This window comes from Aulonocara sp. 'chitande type north' Nkhata Bay, linkage group LG22 (genome assembly GCF_057382095.1).
Source record: "Aulonocara sp. 'chitande type north' Nkhata Bay isolate Kocher_YH1m ecotype deep benthic linkage group LG22, A_spYH_male_GT1.1, whole genome shotgun sequence".
Lineage (NCBI taxonomy): Eukaryota > Metazoa > Chordata > Actinopteri > Cichliformes > Cichlidae > Aulonocara > Aulonocara sp. 'chitande type north' Nkhata Bay.
Window position 1 is genome coordinate 14703468 of NC_141364.1, and position 26618 is coordinate 14730085.

General features: G+C 42.3%; 2 protein-coding genes across 4 annotated transcripts in view; one reads left to right on the forward strand and one right to left on the reverse strand.

Annotated features, from left to right (window-relative positions):
• The window catches only part of efna3a (ephrin-A3a), an 82825-nt gene that overhangs the window by 27087 nt on the left and 29120 nt on the right, over positions 1 to 26618 (reverse strand). For 2 of the 3 annotated variants that reach the window (XM_086280252.1, XM_086280251.1), the window contains exon 1: positions 15 to 340. The exons of the other annotated variant lie outside the window; for it this stretch is intronic. In XM_086280252.1, the coding sequence (XP_086136378.1) occupies positions 15 to 244 (230 nt within the window). In that variant the 5' untranslated portion in view covers positions 245 to 340. Of the gene's footprint in view, positions 1 to 14; positions 341 to 26618 lie in introns of those variants that run through there. 3 annotated transcript variants of the gene reach the window in all.
• Positions 445 to 3808, forward strand: LOC147303827 (uncharacterized). The gene is made up of 4 exons (XM_086280948.1): positions 445 to 1279; positions 2369 to 2580; positions 3345 to 3513; positions 3598 to 3808. Exons 1-4 carry the CDS (start codon positions 952 to 954, stop codon positions 3657 to 3659), a joined length of 771 nt encoding a protein of 256 aa, XP_086137074.1. The 5' UTR covers positions 445 to 951; the 3' UTR covers positions 3660 to 3808.

Consider the following 26618-nt stretch of genomic DNA (forward strand, 5'->3'; position numbering starts at 1 on the left):
AAACTTTCGCTCACCCGACCTCTGAATGCAGTTCGGCGCGGAGGCTGTTGCATCTTCGCCAGGGACGGCGGAGCATTGCGGACTTCCTAATCGATTTCCGCATCGCCGCCGCCGAGGCGGGCTGGTCTGATCGGGCTCTGCATGGGGTGTATTTGCACTCTCTCAACGATGAGATGAAGGACCACCTGGCCTCCCGGGATGAGCCCGCTACTTTTGAGGAGTTGGTTTCCCTCACACTTCGCATTGACAGCAGGTTGCGGGAGAGAGAGTGGGAGAGGGACTACAGTTCCCGTCGGTCCTTGCGGCGGTCATCTCCGGTCGTTTCTCCCCCGCCACCGCTTCCGGTTCAGCCGTCCACTCCCATTGCTGGCACCGGGGGTGGTGAACCGGAACCGGAACCCATGAAGATCGGGCGTTACCAGCTGACGGTGGAGGAGAGAGAGAGAGAGGCGCCGCCGTTCACGTTCTTGCTTTTATTGTGGCTCCGGTGAGCATTTGATTTCTTCCTGCCCTAAGAAGGGAAAAGAGACCGCCCGCCGGTAGGTCCGGGGATATGGGTGGGCGGTACCAGGGTTAACGCCAAGCCCCGATTTTTGCTTTCTGTGACACTCTTACTCGGTCAGGGAGCCCACGTCTCATCAGCGCTGGTTGATTCAGGGGCCGAGCAGAGTTTGATCGACAGGGGATTTGCTGAACAGCTTCAGATCCCTCTTTTTGAGTTAACTCCGTCTATTCCAGTTAGGGCATTAAACGATCAGGTCTTTTCTTACATTACTCATCGCACTGCACCGGTTACCTTGATCACTTCCGGCAACCACAGAGAAACACTGATCTTTTACACCTCACAATCCCCTGACACGCCCATAATTTTAGGTTTCCCATGGCTAAGACATCATAATCCTCACCTGGATTGGGTGGGACAGAGGGTCGTGAGTTGGAGCCCATATTGTCATGCCAACTGTCTCGTCTCAGCTGCCCCACCTGGGGCCACTGAGCCCTCTAGCAAGGAGAACTGCACCCCTGACCTCTCTGCGGTTCCCCCCCGAATATCATGACATATCAGAAGTTTTTAACAAAGATAAGGCACTGTCCCTACCACCCCATCGCCCTTACGATTGTGCCATTACCTTGTTTTCCGGCTCCACGTTACCTTCCAGCCGTCTCTACAACTTGTCACGCCCTGAACGGGCTGCCATGGAAAAATACATCGGAGACTCACTGGCGGCTGGACTCATCAGACCATCGACTTCCCCCGTGGGTGCTGGCTTCTTCTTCGTGGGTAAGAAGGATGGCACACTCCGTCCATGCATCGACTTTCGGCCCCTTAATGACATCACAGTTAAAAACAAATACCCATTACCACTCATCAGCTCCGCTTTTGAGCCCCTCCATGGGGCCACCATTTTTACCAAACTGGATCTCAGGAACGCATATCACCTAGTCAGAATCAGGGAGGGGGATGAGTGGAAGACTGCGTTTAACACACACTTAGGACATTTCGAGTATTTAGTCATGCCATTTGGCCTCACTAATGCACCTGCAGTTTTCCAAACCCTAGTGAATGATGTCCTTAGGGATTTTCTGGATCGTTTTGTCTTCGTTTACCTCGATGACATCCTGATTTTTTCCAAGGACCTCAAGGAACACAGAATCCATGTCCGGGCCGTACTCCAGCGGTTGTTGGAGAACAAATTATATGTCAAAGCCGAGAAATGCGAATTCCATGCACCATCTGTGTCATTCCTGGGTTACATTCTTGCAGGGGGGCAGGTGAAGACAGATCCGGCTAAAGTGAAGGCAGTAGCGGAGTGGCCACTACCTACCTCACGAAAACACTTACAAGGGTTTTTGGGCTTCGCGAACTTCTACCGCCGCTTCATCAAGAATTACAGTCAAGTAGCCGCTCCCCTAACTCGTCTAACTTCCTCTAAGCTTCCTTACCATTGGAGTCCAGAGGCCGACGCCGCCTTCTCCCGGTTGAAAGAACTGTTTACCTCTGCGCCGGTCTTAATCCATCCCGATCATAGTAAACCTTTTGTCGTGGAAGTAGACGCGTCAGGCGTTGGGGTCGGGGCGGTGTTGTCCCAGCGTTCAGGTTCATCTGCTAAGCTTCAGCCCTGCGCCTTTTTCTCCCGCCGCCTCTCACCTGCGGAGAGGAATTATGACGTTGGAGACAGGGAGTTGCTTGCTGTAAAGCTAGCGCTGGAGGAATGGCGGCATTTACTTGAGGGAGCAGAGCATCCATTCACTATTTGGACTGACCATAAGAACTTAACCTATTTACGCACAGCCAAAAGGCTCAACTCGCGCCAAGCTCGATGGTCCCTATTCTTTACTCGATTTAACTTTTCCATCTCTTACCGACCAGGCACCCGCAACACCAAGCCGGATGCTCTGTCCCGCCAGTTCGACCCTGTGTGTGACCCGTCTGATGCACCCACCATCTTGCCGGCAGGAGTCAGGATCGGTTCTGTCGCCTGGGACGTGGAGGAGGACATCCGCCATGCGCTGGAGACTGAGCCAGACCCCGGCACGGGCCCTCCGAACCGACGCTATGTCCCCACCGTGGCTCGCCCTAAGGTGATCGATTGGGTCCACAAGGGCAAATTTTCTTGCCATCCGGGTGGGGGGAGAACAGGCTCACTCCTTAAAAGGTATTTCTGGTGGGAGACTATTGATAAAGACGTCAAAGAATATGTAGCTGCCTGTCCTGTCTGCGCACGTAACAAATCGAGCTCACTACGCCCAGCTGGACTTTTACGACCCCTCACTATACCTCATCGCCCCTGGTCTCACATTGCGTTGGATTTTGTCACCGACCTTCCACGTCTCCCAGGTCAAGCCGGTGGTCGTGAGTCCGTTGTGCCCTCCTTCCGCTCCCCCTCCTCCCGCCCGGCTCGTGGATGGGCATCCTGCCTTCGCGGTCCGGCGCATTCTGGACGTCCGTCGGCGGGGACGGGTCCGGCAGTTCTTGGTGGACTGGGAGGGTTATGGGCCTGAGGAGCGGTCCTGGGTGTCTCGTTCCTTGATTTTGGATCCTGCTTTGCTTCCTGCTTTTTACGGGGCTCGACGCGGGCCGCGGGTGGCTCGGTCGCCGGGGGTCGACCCTTGATGGGGGGGTAGTGTCGTGGTCTGGGTGGTTTTCCACATCATCAGCTCCTCCCCACTGGGTGGAGTCTTTGTTGTTCCTCACCTGATGGCAATCGGACCAGCAGTATTTATGACCGGCGCACTCAACTGGTCTTTGCCCGATTATCTGCCAACTTTAGTCAGTTCTCGGCCTCACGTCCGTTCCTTGGTGACTAATCGTGTGTATTAACCGTATCTCTGTTTTTTTTCGTCAGCCTCTGAAAACCACCTACCAAGCTCTCCTGGATACCAGTTTGCTGCCACCGGTAATCCCTCTCCGTTTTGGAGCTGCCATTTTCTCCTGCCTGCCTCCCTGCCTTGCATGCAGCACCCACCTGGACCTCTCCTGCCTCCCCCCTCCACGCAACCCCCACCTGCAAGCTTGTAAGACAGCTCAGTGTACTATTTTTTTAGATTCACTCGCAACCCTCTGTGGGATTCCCCTGACTGCTCTGTCCTCTGTTTCAGTGCCCGGGCCCGCCACAGTTTTCCCTGCCCAGTACCTGCACCCAGTTATCCCTGCCATCTAGTTTTCACCACAGTATTTTTCTCTCGCCTCAGACATCTAGTTTATGTTCATTGATTCTAGTCTGCACTTTCTGTTAGCCTCTGAGCATTGTAAAAATAAAGTCTCTTTTCGTTACACCTCACCCCTGGCCTCCGGTTTTGAATCTGCGCTTGAGTCCATCCCATGTCCACGGGCCACTGCGCCTGACAAACTCCTCTCCTAATCACACCAAAACCTTCAGATGTATCATAAACCGATGCCAGTTCCAGTCACGGCCAGTCTTGAAAAGTGATCCACCCCGCTGAGCTCTCGGTGTGATCGTACCTCGCAACATGCCGCGATAACAAGGGTCCATCTCTCCAAAGGTGAGGCTCCAATTGTACTTCACTACTAAAGGCCTGATTGTACACATCTGCTCTCTCTCTGTGAGATTGCTGCTTTTTTGCTTCACTCTCCTCCCCTTTGGTTCACTACTTATCTGTCACCAAATCATGAAAAGCAGAAAAAATGGTCTTTTCTACTTGGAAGCAAAAGGTCCAAAATGTATAAATGGGCATAATGGAGCATACAAACCATATCATAGATATACTTAACTGTACATAAAGACGGTGTTTGTAACATCACCTTTCTCTGGGTCCCTTGTGCCACCAACACATCCCACTGAAGCACTACGAAAAACCTCCAATGGTGTCATTGTGGTAAAATACAGCAAGACCACAGCAGCAGATCCCTGGAGGCCTCTAGGTTTTGGTTGTTTTTCTACCACATCTTCCAGATGCTCGATCATATCAATTTAAACCATGAGATGGTTTTCAAACTATTTCCAAACATTTTTCCCAACGTGACAGGGCAGATTATCTTGCTCAATGAGATCAATACCCACAGGCAACATCACTGCCATGAAGGGATGTGTGTAATGTGCAGCTGAGTGCTAAATGTCAAAACAGTGTCCACATGAATGCCAGAAGCCAAGGTTTCCCAGTACAATATTGTCCAGAACAATGCAATGCCTCTGTTGGCTTGCTTTTCTCCTGCAGTGCATCATGCTACCCAAGTAAATAATTGCACACGCACCTGGCTATTGAAATAAAGTAAAGGAAAATGTGATTCATTAGACCAGGGTATCCTAGCACATTGATCTACAGCCGAGTTTTTAGACTCATGTGCCCTTGGCAGTACTGAAAAGGGACCTGCATGGAGATGCTACAGTCCCCTCTGCTATTCAGCTAAATATCTGCAAAGTACCTTCATCTAGTGGACATCTGCAACAATGCAAAAAAGAAATCTCTTCAGCCCTGATCTAGGACACAGCCTTCCTCTAGCACAATCTACAATCACACATACTCAGAGTAGTCAAAATGACAATAAACATCCACAATCGATTTCTTTTCAGGTGGATTTCTTTTTCCATCTTTTTCCATTTAGAGAGCTACTCCATCTGCCCAAACTGAAAATGAGATTTTTTGAAATTTTTGACAAGTTCGGACCAGAGGTGCCCGCAGGACGTGACGATCAAAGCCCAATGTGGCATGTTTTTCTGTCATCGAATCAAATCAAAATATTAGCTGTGAGAAAAGGTCTATTTCTATTTTGTTTACTGTATGCTGCCACTTATACAAAGGGTGCTGGCCTTAGAGGAAAAAGACAGGCAGCCTGACAGAAAGTGAGATAGCAGAGGAGCTGTGACACACAATAGGAGCTCTCATCAAGATGAATTCTCCACAGTACACACCCTCAGAGAGGGTGCCAGGCAGCTCCCAGTTGCCCACGTGGCCATGTCCAAAAAACAAAGTGCTTATCCTGCCAATCTCAAACTGTCTGGTTACTAAAAGAGCAGAAGACAGACTCGAGCAAAACAGGGAGTGCACAAACATACATCAGCTTAGTATTCACGTAAAGAAAATCTTCAACAAATGAGACATCTGAGGCAGCGTGCAGGTAAAAGTGAACATAAAACAACCACGTTGCAAAAATATAGGCAAAGTATAACACGAAGGTAAATCCACAGAGGGAGCCACAAGACAACAGTGCCGCTTACATTATCTTTACAAAGTGTAGTATGCAAGCTTTGAAGTTCAGTGAGTGAGGGGGCTCGGCTACTCTCACAGGAAGTTAACCACAGTAGGGCGTTCATTTTCAAAAAACCTCAGTCTGTAAGCTCCTTCTCTGGGCTGGCACACATATCCCTCTCTCATCCCGCACCAAAGAGAGGAAAGAGAACAAAGGAGAGAGAGAGAGAGGGGTGCGAGGTGGAAAGGAAGAAAGGAAGATCAAGGAAAGTAGTTCTGGGTCAGATTTAAACTGGACGATATTCAGACAATCTAATGGATGCCAAGTAGAATAATCTGGTCTTTTATCTCCAAGCCATGGCGACTGCAGGGTTTAATGTAGGTGTAAGCACCCCCTCCCCGAAGACCACCACGCATGCACACACTCTTTGAAATGTAAAAAATAAACCTCAAAGCGCGCTCCCTGATCACTTACTCTAAATACAATTAACTTACACATGTCTTTAACAGATAAAAACCCTCAGGTTCTTTCCAGCTCACACCAAACATGCAACAGCGCAAACGCACAAACACTTCCTAGCAGGCCTCCATAAATAATTCACCCATTTTCTTAAAATAACCCGTCGCCCCTTTTAAAATATATCCTCCTTTCTTTGTGCAAATAACCCTCTAGCTCACAGCAGAGTGGTCATGGAGTAATTATTTACACGTTCCAGCAGGGAGCACTGATAAGAGCCCCGTACATGAGGAAAGCGAGATGAGGACCGTCTGCTAAGCTAGCATGTCAATTGGTGGCCTATTAGCAGGTGATGCCAGGCAGGCATGCTGAAAGCAGCTCCCAAGGTAGGTACCACAAACCTGAATAATTGACTGGCTGCAGCCGACGCTCACCCCTATTTCTCTTTACCTCCTCACCTGCGTGGCTGCACTCCCTCCGTTGTTCTTTCCCCACCCTCCACGTCCCATCTTTTTTCCGCCTGCCTTCCGTCACTCCACATTTCTTAGGGTTACGAATTGTGAAAGTTGCAGGTACATAAAAGGTGCTTGTGCAACCGAGGAAATGAAGCGAGGAGCATTCTGAAAGCGTTCGATGCGAAGCATCCTGGGAGAGGCAGCATGTTTGCTTCTTCAGGACAGTTTTTAACACCACAGCTGCTGCTGTTTGGCAACGCGGGCAGAGAGTGACTGGAGAGGCAGAACGGGAGCACTGGGTGCAGGAGGCTAAAATGCTACATGTTTGCAATGTTTTCTGTTTAAACACTTTAGACTGAGGCAGGATTTTAGAGGCCCGCTCAGAGAGGAGGCTTCACAGAGATAGACCTGGAACGGTGTGAGGGAGAGGCAAAGGATTGTGGGTAGGGGTGAATTACACCAGACAATGATACACAAGGAAATCAACCTGCTTTCAATATCTACAATACCTCCTTGTGAATATGGAAATCCCCTCTCTGGAACAACTTTGCGATGAGGCACAATGCATTATCCTGAGGAATCAAATCAAATTAAAACACCCCCTTGCCACCCTTCCATGTGCGGTGCAGCATCTAGCCGAGGCCAATAATGAATACCGCCTCATACCATCTCCTAATGGAATTGCCTTGTCTTGGAGTTCACTGCTGTGACACTGGCTCAGCAGTGGCAAAAAGATTACTAGAAAGATTAAAAGACAGAATAAACCAGAGGCTGTGCATGACAGGCAGACAGGCCCCAAGATCACACATTAGATAATTGGTGCAAGAAGAAAAAAAAATCCCCTCACTCCGTCACTCCTCTGTTTTCTGCTGGGGTTTAGAAATGGTGGGCAGCAGATCCCCGCCTGGCGTGCTGTGACACCTCCACAGTAAAAACTGTTTGAAGAGGCTGGAACAAAGCCTGTGTGCTGTATGCTGTGTGAAAATGTTGCTTTTGTGGGCCTAGTGATGAGTCTAAATCCAGTGGCGTAGTTAGCAATTCTTCACACAGCTGGTTAGATTCGGGAAGGATGTCGATCCTCCCGAAAGAAAGACACACAAAGACAAACATACACACACTTTTTCCCCCTCACTCCAAAACAAACATCTTTTCACTTCACTACACATGCAAGCTTTATCTCTCCCCCCACCCTCCCTTTTTTTGTGCCAGTGCATCTTTTTCTACTGTATTTTTTCCACTTTGCTCACTCTACACTATCTTTGTATCTATCTACAATGTGTAGTTATCTCTTGCTCCATCTCCTCCCCTCTCAGAACAGCCCAGCCAATGGCTTTTGCCCTTTCATAATTCATGGAGTTGTTCTTATGGCTCAGGCAGCCATGTCGGATGTGAATCTCTGCGCCTCAAAGGCTCACTGAGCCTACACCACCTCAGCCAGGAGGGTTACCGCATGAGCTACTGTGCTCAGGTATCATACAGGACCAAATCAACACGCTCAGTCACACCTGAAACATCCAGCACATGCAAATTATCTGCTTTTGTTTAGACTTGCACACTCTATACCACCTTTGTTTTGACAGTCGATTTGGTATGCCTTTATGCACCGAAAGCTAGGTATGGGAAAAAATCTAATTATACGATTTATCACCTGTCAGCAGAATTGTATTGTGAGGATTAGACTGTGTTATGTTATTATTATATAAATTGGTAAGTTTTCACTCACTTTAATCAGGTGGTAGTTAAAAATATCAATCGTTCAATTCATGCATACTAAGAGTGTAAGTGCTGAAGTTAAGTTTTGTTATTTTATTTGTCATTTTACATTATGCTGTAAATATGACTGACATACATTGCCATAAATCTATACCTCTTATTTCTAAGGCCAACTGGAGCAACGAGCAAGCAAATCTAGGGAGGTTAACAAATGAAAAGAACATAGTATGTCTTAGCAAAGTGTCAACTACTGCATGCAAAGTCTCTGGAAATCTAAGCATGCATTATTCTCTTGTTCTGATGATGGTTATCGAGACCGTTGCCTAACACTTCAGTTCTCCCGAAGGTGTTTAGGTTTGCAGCTACATCAACCAATCATTCAGTGACCCCCTCATGTCCAACAGATCTGGTAAATTTACATTGTTATGTCCAGAAATCCCTTTCATATCTGAGATAATGTTGGTAATATGTCTCCCAGGTGGAGACATAATTAAAAAAAAGTATCAGCCTACAAAAACTTACGTATCTGGGTGGGTGACATGTTTTCCTTCAAAGTGCATACTGAGCACTTCATGAAAATGTTAACGGTTATTGTGTTTTTATTATCATAATAAGACCTTTCTTGGATAAAGTTCTAGATAAAGCCTACAACAATGTAGGTATCTGGGTGGGTGACACTGGGTAAAGTCCTTTCTTATCTATGCAACTTTTTAACACCTACAAACAACTGCTATGATTTTCTCCCCTCCACATGTCTCATCTTTTTGGTACCCAGGAATGATTTCTGAGCTTAGCAGAACAGTGATGTTTTATTTTGCACACTGGTCATGAAGTAACCTTCAGAACAAACTAAACCTGAATGTTTTTGTCCACCCGTGGCAGTTCAGCGCTCTTACCAAGAACAGCCCAACTGCTATTTCTGAGCTGGACTTGTATGTTATGTTATCTTACATGTTCTTTTTAATTTGATTTATTATAATTATGTGTATTTGTGTTATATTTGTGTTAATAATTTTTGTAACCTTGTAGCGCTGCTCCTTCTTGGCCAGGTCTCCCTTGAAAAAGAGATTTTAATCTTAAGGGACCTCCTGGTTAAATAAAAAATGTATAAATAAAAATGTCATCCTAGAAGAGACTACTCTCATTAGGAAAGAGATATTTCATCATAGGGTAAAGGTGATCAATCAGAACAGCACTGTATTGATCCGCCTCATAGCATAACAGAGATACTGCATGCTCTCACTGGAAGGATCGAGGGTTCAGGTTTTTCCTTTAATTTGTCACATATTCGTACTATTGTCTGAAAGTATTGTGGGGCACGACAGCAAATGAGTTGTATTTATCACAAAGAGCAGATATAGAGCAACATTAGCAATACTTTTATCTTCTGTTTTTGTTGTTGCAATATTTTCAACACTTAACAAGAAAAACACGAGTGGAATCGTAGACTGCATTTAAAATGGTAACCACCATGATGTCTCCCACTGGTTGTTGAAATCTCATTGTAAAGCTTTGACCTGAAACCAAGAAACTAAGGACACTGTTTGCCCTGTGAAGTGTAAGATATCCACACTCCAAAGTCTATTTTTTCTCCCACAGAGCCCATAATTAAAAATAATAATAATAATAATGATAATAATAATAATAATAATAAAAGAAAAAAGAAAAGAAAAAATGTTGTATTCATTAAGGCTTAAAACCAGTGACAAAGACCATGGGCTCCTCAGGTCTCACAGTTGCTGTGAAATAAATTGCTAAAGGCCCAGTCAAACAGGCCCACCTCCTGGTCAGTGACCCCTCCCAGTTGCTATGGAACCACCAGTTGCTATGGAAAAATACATTCCCCAACAATTTGGCAAGTGGTTGCAGGAGATGGTTTGCTGTCCCAAACATTTCTCATATTTTAGTGTTACGACAGTGTGGACATTACTCATTGCTTGGATTAGACAGATAAATTAGCTTTCTAATATATTTGACTCATAGCAGCCTTTAATCAAACGTTATAAAAATAACCCCTTGATGACATTTATTGTATTTAAATTTTTCATTCGTTCGTTCGTTTAAATGCTTAATATGTTTTATTGAATTCATTTTTTTTATTTTAAAGCACTAAATGTATTCCAGGCTTTACCATGCTTTTCCATGGGCATGTAATTCTACATTCATTTCATTACGCAGTGATTTTAACTGAGCAGCAGGGGTGGAATGTGACAAATTGTAATTACCATCATTACTGCAGCAAAGTCACTTTTTAGCAGTGTTATAAAACCCAATAATTTTACCTTTAGCTAGGCAAAGCATTTTGTGCTCTCTGCAATCGGGTGGAGACTTAAAGAAGCATATTATTTGAATGGATAAAAAATGGTGAAATTGCTAAATATCATTGTGATTGTTTCAGTTGCTAGCAGCCTGTAGTTTGCATGCAAGACGCTAAATTATCTGAAAACATTTGCCAACTAGTTGCTAAACAGTAATAAAACCATAAAGAGTGCAATGCAAATGTGGAACATCTGCTTTCAAGCTAAAATGTGTCGATTGCTGCTGCGGCCAACACATTTTATAAGGCAATCTGTTTTCAGATCTGCCTCTCCGGTTTGCATCTCAGCTTTTCAAGATTCACCACTGCTTGATGGTAGTTAGCAAGTGTTTAAAGTCTCTGCCTTGCATGCAAACTACAGTCTTCTAATGATCAAAGCAGTCACAGAGAGGTTTTGGTGCAGCACTCTTTTTGAAACTAGTTTCATACAGTAACCGTCGGGTCAAGAAGTACGCTTCAAGCACTTTTTGCATCCAGTGGAGTTACCCGCTGTCTGTGATTAGAAAGAAATCAGGTTTAGAAGCTATATCCAGTGTTCATAGGCCATCTGTGGTGGAAAGATGTAAAAGTGTTCAGCAGAACTGAGCTGAACAGCAGAGTCTGGTGATGATTCTAGATGGCTTCCAATATATTGTAAAAATAAAATATTGGGTAGAGTAGTTTAAAATATCCTGATATTTATTTCAACCTTATCCAGACTAAAACAGTAACTAACCTGGCAAACGAGCGAAAAAAAAGGCGAGAAAATAAAATGTAAATGTTCACACAGGGATAAATATATTTCAAATAATGAAACGCAACAGGGCATCCAGTGTGTTTTTGATGTAAAATGACAGATGTGACTGGTCAGTTGACTGGAAGTAGAATTAAGCTGCAGGCCGTTTGCTTCTCACTAAGCAAATCTGTGGGTAAAATGTTCCATGTGGCAAGACAACAAAGGATGTGTCTCTCTGCTAAACAGAAAGCAGCTGAATACATCAGTATACTATATGTACACACACACACACACAGCAGTGCATCAACACAATCCCATTAAACACACACACACACCTACACTGCTAAGTACTCACAGCTGGGCTTTTCTTTTCTCACACACCCAGCCCAGATGAGTGACAGCTTTATGTACACACTCTGAACACACAGCCATACACAATAACACATATATTAAAACACACACACAGAGACGTTCACACCAACAGAATGAAAAGGAGACTCGTTAGCCACTATAATCAATGTTAATCACTGCAGACTCGCTTCACTGTCAAGACTGCGACAATGTGTGCCCGTGAAAGAAACACAGAGAAAGAGAGACGGAGCAAAACAGAAAGAAGGAGAGAGAAACACAGACAGACTGGGTGGAGCGGGGCAGGGAGAGTGTAAAAATGTGAAATGGTATCCAAAAATATACACTGCCCATGGAGCAGTGAACCCACTGCAGTTTTGATGTACTTTATCTTGTTTTTCAAGGTCTGTTTTCTTGGGTCCGTGTGGCTGAGCCTCGGTGGGAGATGTGGTCGGGCCCGGTTCGTGCCGACAGAGTTTAATTTCAGCCGGGGGACAGGGGGACAGAAAGGGAGGGGATAGAGGTCGCAGAGATGGGGGTATGCGAGAGGTAGCTGGGCAACAAGATAGAGAAGACGGATAGAAAAAGAAGAGATGAAGGAATATAGAGAGAAAGATAAGAATTGTGTCGAATGGCGGAAGTGCGCCCGGGCATGGAGATAGTGGAGAGGTGAACCGCTTTAACCGAGGCACAAGAAAGGAATGCAGAGACGGAGGGCGGCAAAGAAGGGAAAATTGAAAGATGTGAGAGGAGATTATTAAGAAAAGATGTGTAATGCAGAAATAAATGGTGACAACAGGAATGGGTCCACTGGATGCACTGTAAACGTGGAAAAATACACTGTTTTGAAGTTGGAGCAGGGACCGGTGGAGGCCGAGGTGAAGGGAGACTGACAGCAAAGAGCAAGGGAAGGAGACGGCAGACTGGGGGCAGCAAGTAACAGACAGATTGTGTTTATCAATATGTAATACAAATATGGGTGTTGTGAAATTGGCTTTGGCCTTCACGGTTTAACCAAAACTTTAGTGCAAAGCTTAGCCGCTTAACGGGCACCCAGCGGGAGCACACGCTGAATAGTAATGTCTGCAAGCGGTGATTAGAATTTCAGATAGAGACATGATTTCTGGGCCTAATGCAACCGGCCTGTGTACTGAGGCATTCAGGAGCTCTGAATGTGACCTTATGTCCGCAAAGATAGAATACTCTAACAGCCTAATGTACCGAGCTCTCGCTGTGTGGGTGTGTGTGAAGCATGACAGAGCAAGGCGAGCTGGCCATATTTAACATGCACAAACTGTAAACACAAAGGCGTCGACCTCGTGCAGAGGTCGCACTGCCTGGCATCACTTTAAATTAAGCACACACAGACGATCACTTCACATTTCAGTGAAGTTTGTCCATCTGCTGGAAATTTGATGGCTGTCAGTACAGAGGGATCAGCAGGAGAGAGAGAGGTGAGTGGTGTCAGAGTAACAAAGACAGGGAGAAGCAGATGGAGGAGCAGAGATCAGGAGAGGAGCAACCGACGGTGAAAGGAAGCAAAGAGAAAGAACAAAAAGAACGAGAAAGAGAAAGAAGGAGAATAGAGAGAACTTCCTTCTTCCATTCTTGTCAGTCTTTATGATTATGTTCCTCGCCTCCTCTCCATCAGCCACAGGGTAACCTTCAGCACAAGACCCAAGTAGGGATGATGAATTGAGATGAAGAGCAGAGAAAGGACGAAGATTAGCAAACACGGACGGATGATGAAAAATGACAAATGGATGGAGAGTGAGTGAGGGAGAGAGTGGAGTGAAGGAGGTGTTAGAGGAGAAAGTAAAAGTGGAAGGAGGAAAGGTGACATTGGGGAAGAGGGGGGCGGAGTGTTGAGGAGGGCAAGCCGCTGGCTTTTAGCTGGAGGACGGCCACAGGATGACATTAGAGGAGCGCACTTTGGCTGCTCCTGCTGGGAGGTTCTGCACATGGGTACACACTAACACGCAAAGAGAGAGGCGGATAAACAGACAGACAGCCCTGCAAACGCACACGGGAACACACACCACGCACACACACAGGTGAAAATAAGCACCTGGCGTTGCATACTCATGCCTCCTAACCTGTGGGGAGCCCACCCTGCTCACCCCCTCCACTTCTAGTCTAGTTTGTGCGCTGGCCTGATAACCTTCATGGCAACTGGGCTAAAGACACACTCGTGGTGACAGGTCTGAATACCTGGAAAAACAATGATAACTTGGCTTCAGAGGCTCCTGACAGTTACTTACCAAAAATAGAGCATGTGGCATGTTGTAAATAAAAAAAACACAATTGCACTGAAACAGAGTCGTATTTTAGTGTTAATTTTATGACAGTGTGGAGACCACTCATCGCACGGGCTAGACAGATAAATTAGCTTGCTAATATATTTGACTGATACTGGCCTTTAATTAAACAGCACACATTAGCCAGCCTGTATTATAAAGTAAAGTCATCATCTTCTTGTCCCTTCACAGATTCTTAGAAACACACCATAAAAGAAATGATGGCATTTATTTTGCTTTCATTTTTCATCCATTCATTTAGATTTTATATGTTTTATTGAATTCATTTTTTATTTTAAAGCACTAAATGTATTCCAGGCGTTACCATGCTTTTCCATGGGCGTGTAATTCTACATTCATTTCATTACTCTGTGATTTTAAGTGAGCAGCAGGGGTGGAAAGTGACTAATTGTAATTACCATCATTACTGCAGCAAAGTCACTTTTTTAACAGCATTATAAAACACAATCATTTTAACCTTTAGTTAAGCAAAGCATTTTGTACACTCTCTAATCCACTCCACTGGAGACTTATAGGAGCCTATTACTTGAATGAATGAATGAATTTCAGAATAAATGAGGAAAATATTGGACATATCCAATTAAAAAAGATTTTTTTAACACTACAGAGTATGCATAATAGGAACTATATCTCTCTTTGAACCCTACAAAATAACTCACATCACAGGAGTGCAATGACGGTGAAATCAGGCTGTTTCTTGTCAGTGTTTCAGCATCACTGGTTGCTTTAATCTTGATCAGACCAACACTGAAAAGCCAAAGAAGTGTCCAAAAAAATACTGATAGCTATATAATAAAAAACAAGCAACACATGTTTGAATGACTGAACATTAAGGTATCTTAAATGTGTTTTATATTCTTTGTACTAGACGTTCAGGGGTTTGGAACAGTTGGACGGTGCAATCTGAAGCGTTCACTTCAGGCTGAGGCTGGAAAATATCACCAGATTTCTATCAGCAGATTTATATATAAGACCCATAATGACCACGGGACGTGAAAGTGTTAGATTTCAATAACAGGAGAAAAGGAAATGACAGAAGCAGAGGACAGAGTGGCCTGTATTTGTAAGGGAACAACAAGCGAGCGGGAAAGAACAGCGCTGAAAGAAGAAGTCTGAGCGAAGAAAAGCGACCTAATGAAAGGAAGGGTGACTCATTTGCTGATGAAAAGAGCATTGCACTCCTCTTCCAAATTGCCCCCATTTAGACGAGCCACCTCGAGCACACGCGCACGCACACACATACACCCACAAACAACTCAGTGCCCTTTACCTCTCCCTCGGAGCAAGGCATAAACGAGTGGAGTGACAGACACGGAGAGCCGATGGGCCCCCTCCCCAGAGAGGGGAAAACGCACTCAGCCGTACTGATCTTAAAACAACAACCTTCCCCCTTTGCTTGCTCGATTTTTTTCCCCCCTCGCTCTCCTCACCCACTCGCCACCTCTTTTCTCTCCTCACATCCTCATATCTCACGACCCCTGCTTAATTTCCTCGTTCTCCATTTATTTTCATTTGCGACTCCTTATTCATCTCTGGGGTTTTTTCTCCTCTTCTTCTTTTTCGCTGTTTGATTGCTCGGCTTTTGTTTGCTGTTTGCTCTCGTTCCTCCTAATGCTACAACCCAGCCATAGGTTCTCGGCCCCTCCTCAGTAATCGTTGCTCTTTCAAACGTTCGTCTCCCGCTCCGTCTCATCCATTTGATCACATTTTCATGTCACCCTTTATGTCTCATAAATATCCAAGAAGGATCATTGACCCTCCTCTAGTTTCCAGCACAATCCACATCTCTTTTCTCATTTCCCTTGCTGAATCCTTGGTAGAGCTGAGTGCTTTAAAATAAATATCCAATTTTAATGCGTGCAGGAGCAATTTACCCCATTTTTACATTAAAATAAAAACTTCACATATCATTAAACTCTAATTTATATAACATCTCTCAATTTCTGAGTTACTGCCCTGTTGCTCATTGAGATAATGTGACCATGGAGATTAAGTTTTGAAGCCCGAAGGTTAAATTAAAATGATGCCATGACTTACTTCCACAACAGCAATATACAGACCTGCCTTGGATAGGATAAATAAATGGCCTGCATCTAGACTGTCACTACAAAATATGGACTGGAATAATTATTTAGTCAGAGACCAAGCACGTTCACACTACCTCAGCTCAGAGTTGCATAATGCATATATTGTGAGGCAGTGTTGTCTTAAATTGAACCCGGCAAGCTGTGCACTTACTCCAAATGATGATTGCAGCTTTTGACCTTGATTGCCAGGGTAGCTGCTGAATTTGACCAATTTTGACCATAATGGAAAAAATTCTTTTGCAATAAAGATGACAAGTTAGCCCACACAAAAATACCAAATAACACCACACTGTTTTCTGACAAAAATAATGCAGCTGTTTACTAACTAGCGTTGGAGATTTTATGATATCTGTCGTGGTCCCTGGTTTTATTTACTCTTTCTTGAGATTCGTTTCTCATTTTGATTTTTCTATGATATTCTTTCGTGTGTCTTTTCTATGTGCCTTGTATTTACCAGGTTTCAACTCATGTATTATTTTGATAGTGCCTTCATCTTTACTTCCTGTTTCCGCCTGTTCTTTCTCTTATTGGTCAACCAAGCTTTTTGAGTGAATATAGTCCGCTCTTTCGCACGTCTCTCGTCTGTTTATGCTACCTATGTTCTCCTAGTTTTCCTCATGCATTCTGCATGTTTTTGTACTTTATGGAATTTGTATTTCATCTGGACTTTTACAACAGCTCAATAAAATAATTGTCTTATGTCATTGCTATTCTCCGAATCCTGCATTTGGGTTCTCTGTCTTAATTTCTGACAGTATCATCATTTTAATGGCTGAAAAATGACTGTCAGCCCCTCCCTCATATGAGAAACAAAGGAATAATTTCAAAAGTACAAGTAGGAATTTTAAAAACATGTATTTTATAGAAATACCTGCATCCCAGTTACTTTTTAGACTGTTAACGGTCCATGAATAATTAAAATACACACTTGAGCAGTGACGATACCTGAACTGAGCCTTATGATGCCCTTCAATACCGAAATATGAAAAAGGTGAGGTTTTTCTTAAATTATTATCGTAGATACTGTAGGCAGCTAATGTACAGAGGCTGAAATTTTTCTGATGGCGGGCATACAGCTACTAGTGTTCTTGTGTATCCTTCAGCACATCAGGACAACCACAAGCACAGCAAAGACTACACATAGAAAATGACGACTACTGCAGCTGCCACCGTAGCTCCGCTCGGACTTGCTCATAGGAAAGGCAGCAAGGTTCAGGGATGGAAGTACTTTGCAACGGAGGCAGATGACCGAGGGTTGATAAGTGATTTGCAAAAGGCAATATGCAAATTATGTTATTGTGCTTTTCGTACTAAAAGAGGAGTCACGTCCAAATTAACACCTGGCTCTAGTATTCAAGTATTTAATGACTTCATAGAGGAAATATTCTCTAAAACAAATCAAAAAGTTATGTTTATCTGTGGTGATTTTAATATTGACCTGTTGAATCCAAAAAAGCATAAAATGACCGACGAATTCCTAAACACTATGTACAGTTTGAGTTTACATCCTAAAATAACCAGGCCTAGCAGAATTACACCACATTGTGCCACCTTACTTGACAATATTTTCACTAACAATATGGAAAACAACATTGTGAGTGGAATATTAATTAATGACATCAGTGATCACCTACCAGTTTTTGCAGTTTATGACACTAATTATAAGAAAAATCAGCATGAAGAACAACTGAGATACAGACGTGTAAGGACAGAAGAAACTATGACTGCATTTAAGAACGATCTATTAAATCAGGACTGGGACAAGGTGTACAAAGAAGCTGATATTGATATTGCATATGGCATATTTTTAAGAAGATTCATGGAGTTGTACGATAAAAACTGTCCAACAATAAAATACAACAGAAAGCACAAATATTCAGATAGACCATGGCTCACTAAGGGTTTACAAAATGCATGTAAAAAGAAAAATACACTCTATAGGGAATACCTAAAACAAAGAACAAAAGAAGCTGAAAATAAATATAAAAAATACAAAAATAAGTTGACCAATATTATACGTGTATGTAGAAAGGAGTATTATAGTAAAATATTGAACAACAATAAACATAATATGAAAGGAATATGGGATGTTTTAAACGGTATCATTAAAAATAATTCTGGACAACAAAGTTATCCACAATACTTTATCGATAATGGCAATATTATGGAAAACACTGCTGATAAGGTCAAAAGCTTTAATCATTATTTTGTAAATATTGGACCAAAACTGGCAGAACAAATTCCTGAGTCACTGCCATCAGTAGACTGTAGTGAAAACCTGATTGATAGGAACCCTAACTCAATGTTCCTCACATCAGTGGAGGGAAAAGAAATAATTGACATTGTACACATGTGTAAATATAAAACATCCACTGATTGTAATGATATTGACATGAAAATCGTCAAGAAGGTCATTGAAGGAATTGTAGGACCTCTAACATATATTTGCAACTTATCATTTCAGACGGGAAAAGTGCCAAACAAAATGAAAATAGCTAAAGTTGTGCCGCTGTATAAAACCGGGGATAGACGCCACTTCACAAATTACAGGCCTGTTTCTTTACTACCACAATTCTCCAAAATCCTAGAAAACCTGTTTAATAAACGATTAGACAAATTCTTAGATAAATATAAATTACTCTCTGACAGTCAATATGGATTCAGATCAAAAAGATCAACATCTCTGGCATTAATCGAATCAATTGAGGAGATTACGAATGCTATAGATCAGAAACAGTATGCAGCTGGAGTATTTCTGGATCTCAAGAAAGCATTCGACACAATCAATCATGACATATTAATTAATAAACTGGAACGGTATGGGATTAGGGGGGTTGTACTGCAATGGGTGAAAAATTATTTAAGTGACCGGAAACAATTTGTGAAGCTGGGTGTCCATTCCTCATCATGCTTGGACATTGCTTGTGGTGTTCCACAAGGCTCTGTACTGGGTCCAAAAATATTTATTATTTATATAAATGATATTTGTAAGGCATCTGATATATTAAAATTAGTATTATTTGCAGATGACACAAATATTTTTTGTTCTGGGGGGAATCTAAAGGAGCTGCTGGATACAATTACTTCAGAAATGTGCAAAATTAAAAAATGGTTTAACAGGAACAAACTATCGCTAAATCTAAGTAAAACTAAAATTATCTTATTTGGGAATTCCCTTAGAAATGCACAAGTGCAGATTCATGTAGATGGTGTGGAAATTGAAAGAGTACTTGAACATAAGTTTCTTGGTGTGATTATAGATGATAAATTAAACTGGAAGTCTCATATAAATCATATACATAACAAAATTTCAAGAAGTGTCTCAATCTTGAGTAAAGTAAAACACATTCTGGACCACAAATCACTCCACATTCTCTATTGTTCCCTGATTGCACCGTATTTGAATTACTGTGCAGAGGTTTGGGGCAATACTTACAAATGTTCGCTATCATCAATCTTTATATTACAAAAAAGGGCCATAAGGATAATCCATAAAACTGGTTACAGAGATCATACAAATCCACTATTCTTAAAATCAAAAATTCTAAAATTCACAGATCTGGTTCATTTTCTCACAGCACAAATTATATATAAAGCAATAAATAACCTGCTTCCTGACAATATTCTAAAAATGGTTTCTAAAAGGGAACGGGGATACAATTTGAGGGGGGAATTAAATTTAAAACATCCTCGTATCCGTACAACATTAAAAAGTTTTTGCATCTCTGTGTGTGGAGTGAAGCTGTGGAACAGACTAAGTAAAGATATGAAGCAATGTCCAAGCATGGCGCAGTTTAAAAAGCGGTTTAAGGATATGGTTTTTACAGGGTACAGGGAAAAGGTAGAGATTTGATAGGGTGTTCTTGTCTAATATTTTCATGTGTGTGCGCATGCACGGGTTTGTTGGTATGGGTATATATGTATGTGTATATGTATGTATGTATATATATATGTGTGTATGTGTATATGTATATATATATATATATGTGTGTATGTGTGTGTATGTATGTGTGTGTATGTGTGTGTATGTATGTGTGTGTATATATATATATATATATATATATATATATATATATATTAAATATATATAAAATTGTAGGTTGTGTATCCTTCAGGTGTTAATGGGGTTATTGAAAATGTGTATATGTGCGTATGTGTGTATATACGTAGGTATGGATAGATAGAAACATATATGTGTATATATTAAAAAAAAAAAAAAAAAAAAAATTACACATAACATATAATGTAATTACAAGGAGGTATTTCTGTAGTCTATTGATACTAGATAGTGGAAAAGGGGTGGGATTAAATAAGCTTATGCTTCTTCCTGCTCCTTTTTGAACATGGACGTTATTTGGAGTTGTGGTTGCTCGTTTTCCTTTTGTTTGCTTTGTTCATTTGTCTCTTTTAATTCTATTTTTTTTTTTTTATACTTTTTCAACATGTTCAAAATAAAGATTCAATCAATCAATTAGAAGCACCATAGCATCACATTGATATTCTGATGTCAAGCTTAAGTAAAAACTATTGCAATGTCTAACATTATGCAAATGTTTAAGCTACTGGAACTATTGTTATACCTCATAGTAAATTATCCCTGGTATAATTTTTTTTCTTAAACAATTTGTGTATGGACACAGGTTTAATTCTACTGGTATTGGTACCAACTTCTGCATATTCTACATATTACTTACTACATTATTTCCTCCCAGTGTGACGCAGGAAGGAAAGATGTACCGTATCTCCTTGTCATGCCAACTATACTGTATATATTTAGACAGATACTTGCTTTTCATGAGTGGGAATGTCACTAATAACTGATAACTAATGATGGCTCTGTTTTATTCATTTGTGTCCCAGTGAGCATGCACAAATTTTCCTCTCGGTTTTCCTACTGTGACTTTTGCAAAGAATGCCTACGGACTGAGCTTTACAAATGAAGTTTAACTGGAAGATTTCGCGGACTGCCAGCTGCCCGTGGTTTTCACTTGTTAACTTCATCAGAGAGATTCTTTATCCAAAACGGGACCAATTGGAGTGGTGAGGCTAACATCAAAATTACACTGTGTGGTTTCTTCCTTCATAATAGGAATCTTGGGACAAGTGTACACTTGCATGCAGAGAGCATATTAACCAAACAAGGATGTGTTAGATGTTCAGTCAACTCACTGTTGGGTCAACAATTAATGTTAATTAGCTGCAGCTGGGTAAATCTGCTGCCAACAGTGTTTGCAAAATAAACAGCCAACAAGTAAAACTTTCACACCCTACAGCTCGTTAAGACTCTTATTTGTTGGACACTATGATTTAAATCTGTGGTTAAAAAAGAATTAAAGACTAAAATGTGTTACTAAAAAATCATAACAGTGGTATTAAAACCTTTCATCACTTCAAGGTATCTACAGTTCATTGCAATCTTCACCTCTTTTTCTCTGTTTTTCTCTTTACCCCGCCACTCCCACCCCCAGCTCTTCGCTCATGCTGCCCAATTCCACTTAAAAATCAATTTGGGACAGAGGTTCTCTGCTAGTGCCCTTAGTTTCCATTGTTTTCCAGTCCACATTTAAGACGGTACGCAGGCAATCTCCAGCAGCCTGATTCCCATCTACACTCCGGAGCGAGAGAGCTTTTCTCCGCTCCATGACACCGCTGAGATGCCGGTGACGCAGTCCAGCGTTTGACAAATGAGCCAACAAATTGACTTCTCCGAGCATTCGAAACAACACAAGCAAAACAAAACAAACCTCGTTTAACTAAATGCTGGATGAAATGGCGCAATAGAGCGCGCAAGCCATTATAAATGATTCCACTTTTGCTCTCCATCTCATCTCCCCCCACCTCTGCTTCTCTTAATCGCTTTTCTCCTCTCCTTTGTGCCCCCCCCCCCCCCCCCTTTTTTTCTGTTTCTTGTTGCATGTGCTCCAGACGCACATTGACCCACGTCCTGTGGACCCAGTAGGGGGCCTTGTTCCTTTGCATCACTCCACTGCACATGACTGACGTTCTCCATATGGGAGAAGGAGGCAGAGGGGGCATACGGAGGGAGGGATACTGGGAGCGAAAGATTCAGAGTCAGTGAGTGGAAAACAGAACAGCCCTGAGTTCAGGGAGGAGGGAGACTGAGTTGAATGTGATTCATGATCAATGGTGCTTCTCCAATTACATTCCAATTAAAGGCAAGTCTGAAGCGCAGCTCTAGTACATTGGAGCACACAAGAGCTTCTGACAGGCTTTGCACCGGGTTTGCTATCCCTTTTACAATGCCCATTTATGTAGGAACCATCTTGCTCACACCCTCACACACTAATTTCCTAACACACACACACTTCTGTAAGATATCTGTCCACATGTGTTTGTGTGTGTTTGCTTTAATACAAGTGCAAATATGTGTTGCCAAAATAAATGTGAGTATATTAAAGCCAGATTAAGGGCAGTTCAAAGGGCTAATGCCCACTATTACATCGACGCTGGTTTAACACCGCCTTACACTCAACAGTCAATAAAAAGCCAAGGGAGATGGAGGGTGAGCAGTGGACCAGAACCACTGGGGATTGAGGGAGAGAGCAAGAGGAAAGAGAGAGGAAGGAGAAAAGGGGGGTGGGGGGAGCAGTGTTACAGAGGGGACTGGAGCATGGCTAACATGGATTGGAGCATAAAGCTTCAAATGATTCCAATTACACAGAAGTGATCAATTAGATAGTTACATTGGTTAGATTAGGGCTGACAGAATCAAATCGCTGGTCTGCTTGTAATGTAACATGGAGGGACTCAAGTAAAGGCAGCATGAGGCAGTGAAAGAGAAAAGTACGTTCAGTACAAGAAACGACAAAAGAAAAGCTGAGAAAAACAACTGAAGCTCATAAATAACGAAGTCATTCTGCGTACTGATGGGAAGGAATATCGCCGATTCTTGAGTAATTCAAATTAGCACCAAACAATTGGCAGATTTTTTTGTGTGTATTTGGTTTTCTGCAAAACAACGTAATATTTAAAAAAAAAGATCATATTTAGACAAAATAAAACGATAATAGCAATTTCAAAGTTTTCAACCACATCTCACATTCTTCCTCTGTGGTGGGGACAAAGTCAAGATTTTTCAAAAAGTCGATAAATTACATAAAAATAAATAGTTTATGGGAGAATTTCTGGCTTGGAATGAACTATGAGCCACCACAGAAGTAAAGGTGTTGTGGTGTGATGAGATTTTATAGACACAAAGTACTGGGTGGAACAATAAGAGTCCAGAGCTAACCCAGCGAGGTAAAATCAGCATACCACAAGTCTGCTGCACTTACTCAATGTGATCTGTAATGATCATTAAAGAAGAGTTTAACTGTTTCATGTTAATATTACAAATAATTAAAGTCTTGAAGGCCTGATTTCTACTGTAAGATATACAAAACGATAATTTCAGAGAAAAGAATTTCTGCTTAAGATGACTTGAACGATCAGCAATATAACTGCAGCTGATCACATTTAAAAGCAATAAATATCCCAGTAACACCAGTGAAAACAGAGAAATTACTGTAAACACGAGCAATCTCACTGCGAGAACCAGGTCTATAACTACTTGCAGTCAGTTGCCAGTTTCAGAGCAAGTTTGGCAACGAAACTCCAATAAGAGTCAGTCTGATGTCAGTTTGTGACTAAATTCTGTCAGGTTGGCAATTACATTAAATCATTCTGTGATACAATACTGCAATTAACTGTGAAAGATCTGTGAAAATCACAAATCTGTTGCTATCTACATACAGTACGTACGTTAACTACTTAGATTCAAAGTCCATCCAAAACCACGCCTGAATCCGACCTGAAACAAAAATTTAGAAATTCCTCCGTAAATAGTGACGCAGTTGCTGCAGGACAGTGATGTAGCAGCATAATGACAATGGTGTTTTTTTGTAGAAATATATAACAAAATACACTGCGCTAACAACCCGGCTGAGTGGAGTTCACTCTTGCAAATGAGTCGCAGACGACTTGCACTCATCAGAGCAGACTGACTCGGCCTGATTAAAGCGTGTTGGCATTCGTCGTTCAAACAAAACCAGTTTAGGTCAGTGGTTGAGCAGCCACCCATATGCATTACAGCTTAAAAGCAGGAGCCCAAATTTGAGTCCGACCTGCGGCCCTTTGTTGCGTGTCTTCTCCTGCTCTCTCTACCCTCCTTCCTGTCTATTCTTCACTGTTTCACTGTCCAAAAAAAAAGGAGCCAAAAATAATCTTGAAAAATAAAAGTTGTTGACACAGCTACTTGCAATTGGTCACTGAAAGTGAAAAATTTACTCACCAGACAATCACCCATTTTTTCTAGTCACAAGGAGGCTATTTTCACTCTAGTGTGACTGAGCCACTGAGCAAATTTGAAGGGATGAATTTTAACCAAACCGCAACCTTTCCCTAAACCTCACAGAGTGCTTACAGTAACTGCCTAAAGCTAGCCAAAGCTCTGAGCAGGACACAAATCACGGTCTCCTGTCTGATGTCCGCTCCTCCGAACTTATAATGTAGACTTTGTGCATGAACAGAACATGTGCACAACGTGACACACAAGGTTCCTCCTGACAAAATTGCAGTATTTGGTGCCCTGGGATGAGAAAGCATTGATTACTCTGCTATCAATACTAAAACCTAAAGGTAAAGTAATAAGTTATCCCTAGCCGTATTTCATTAAGCACTAAGATGGATTTTTATTGAACTCGGGAAATAAAGTTTTGTCTGGCTCACGACTGAGCAGCTGATTAATAACACCCTAATTGTAGTACTTGTTGTTGACATAACGATGAAACAAAATGCAAACCAAACAAAAAGTGTGAAGCCTATAATCATTCACAACAGAGATGGATGGCTTAGTCATCACCCCGTGCTTTCTCACTCTCGGAAAACAGCATCCGGGCTGAATGGCACTTTGTACTGAGCTTGTATTTAACAGCACGGTTAATTATCCTGTGTTACATGCTATAATAAATTATTAATGCGCGCGAACAACATGAGTCAGTGTTCTCTGGCCCACAGGGGTGTTTGGCTCAGTTCAAACTGCTCAGTTATTACTGATTAAAAACGTGGACGAAACCAGCGTTAGGAAGAAATTGCAGTCAGTTTGAGCCGCTTGGCTGCAGTTTAAGGCTTGTATTGATTTGTGAGGAAGTTAAGAGACCTATGACAACCCCAGAGTAAAAATGATTCAACCAGCCTCCTCCCTTGCTGCCCTTCGGCACCCCTACTTGCCGGGCAAAAAGGGGGCCTTGAACCACCAAACAGCCCAGTTGGGAGCAAGCTGGACACGTTCCAGTCTGAGGAATGTCACACTTCAAAAAACAGGTACAGATCTGTCCTGTAACAACATCTTCAGTTGATTGCTTGGATTAAACTAGACCTTATTCATGCTTCAACCAGCAACAATATCCTTCTATCACAAAGGGGCGTTATATGTTTTATTTATGCTTCAGTTGCACTGTAATATATTAAGTGATTAAAAGATTTTTGGCTGACAATAAGTAATATATCTTCTGTTTGGAAGCTGTAATGAATAAAAGATCAAAGGATTACTTGCTCTTGAACCTCAAAAGATAAGTGTAAAACTTCACATTATCCAACACAGACAAAGGCACGGGCAACCGAAAAGCAATAGGGCTGCTTTGTTCTTACTGTAATGTATCTTCAGATACAGCCGCCTGATTCACAAGTTAAAGAACCTGCCTACTTAATATGGTAATTGTGTCCTTTAAATGAATAATCCATCATCTTCTGTCAGTTACATTGGTTAAAACAGTTCCCATATAACCTTAAAGAATTAAACAGTTTTAATTTGGATTTCCTACTTTGCTTCATTTGATTCCCACGTCTGCAGGTGGCTCTCTATTTCCCCCTATTGCTCTCCTGCCTCGTCTATGTTCTCCTTAAATGAAATTAAAAGCAATTGCCTCGAACGCAAATCGCTTAGTTGGCATGACAAAAGAACATTTGTGTTGCTAAAGTGTGAACACAAACAAACAAATTGAGCAAAGAAACAATAAGTGGAAACAATGTGCGGTGATTATAAAGCGGAATTAAACCACTAATCTGTGCGCAGAACAATTAGAGAGAAAAGACTTTTGACAGGCAGGTGTTTCTCTGCCCTACCTGCTGTTTTGAGGGTTATGACAGGTGGCGACAGGCTTTCTGTGTCGCTCTCAAGAGGGGTTCCGAATTATTGCTAAACTCATGTTCCCATTTACCGGCAGTTTGTGCACAGCCAGTGTTCTCCAGCGAGGGGCAAATCATCCTCTCTGACAAAGACAAACAAACTACACCCACGTTCTAACAGGTACACATAAATACAGTTACACTGCCCCCTGCAATTCACCAGGGAGAACAATGGATGAGGTGTACGTAGAAATGGCAGCCTCTCCAATTGACATCTCTCTGTCCTGCAGAGCCATCCCACAATGCAATTAGCACCCCACCCCCACGCATTTGCTCCATTCTTTTCAAATAATTACCTGTTGTACAGAGGCTGCCTCTATGTGTGGAAATGTGTTTAAGTACCTGCCCCTGCGTTTTCATGTTCAAGCTTCCAAAAA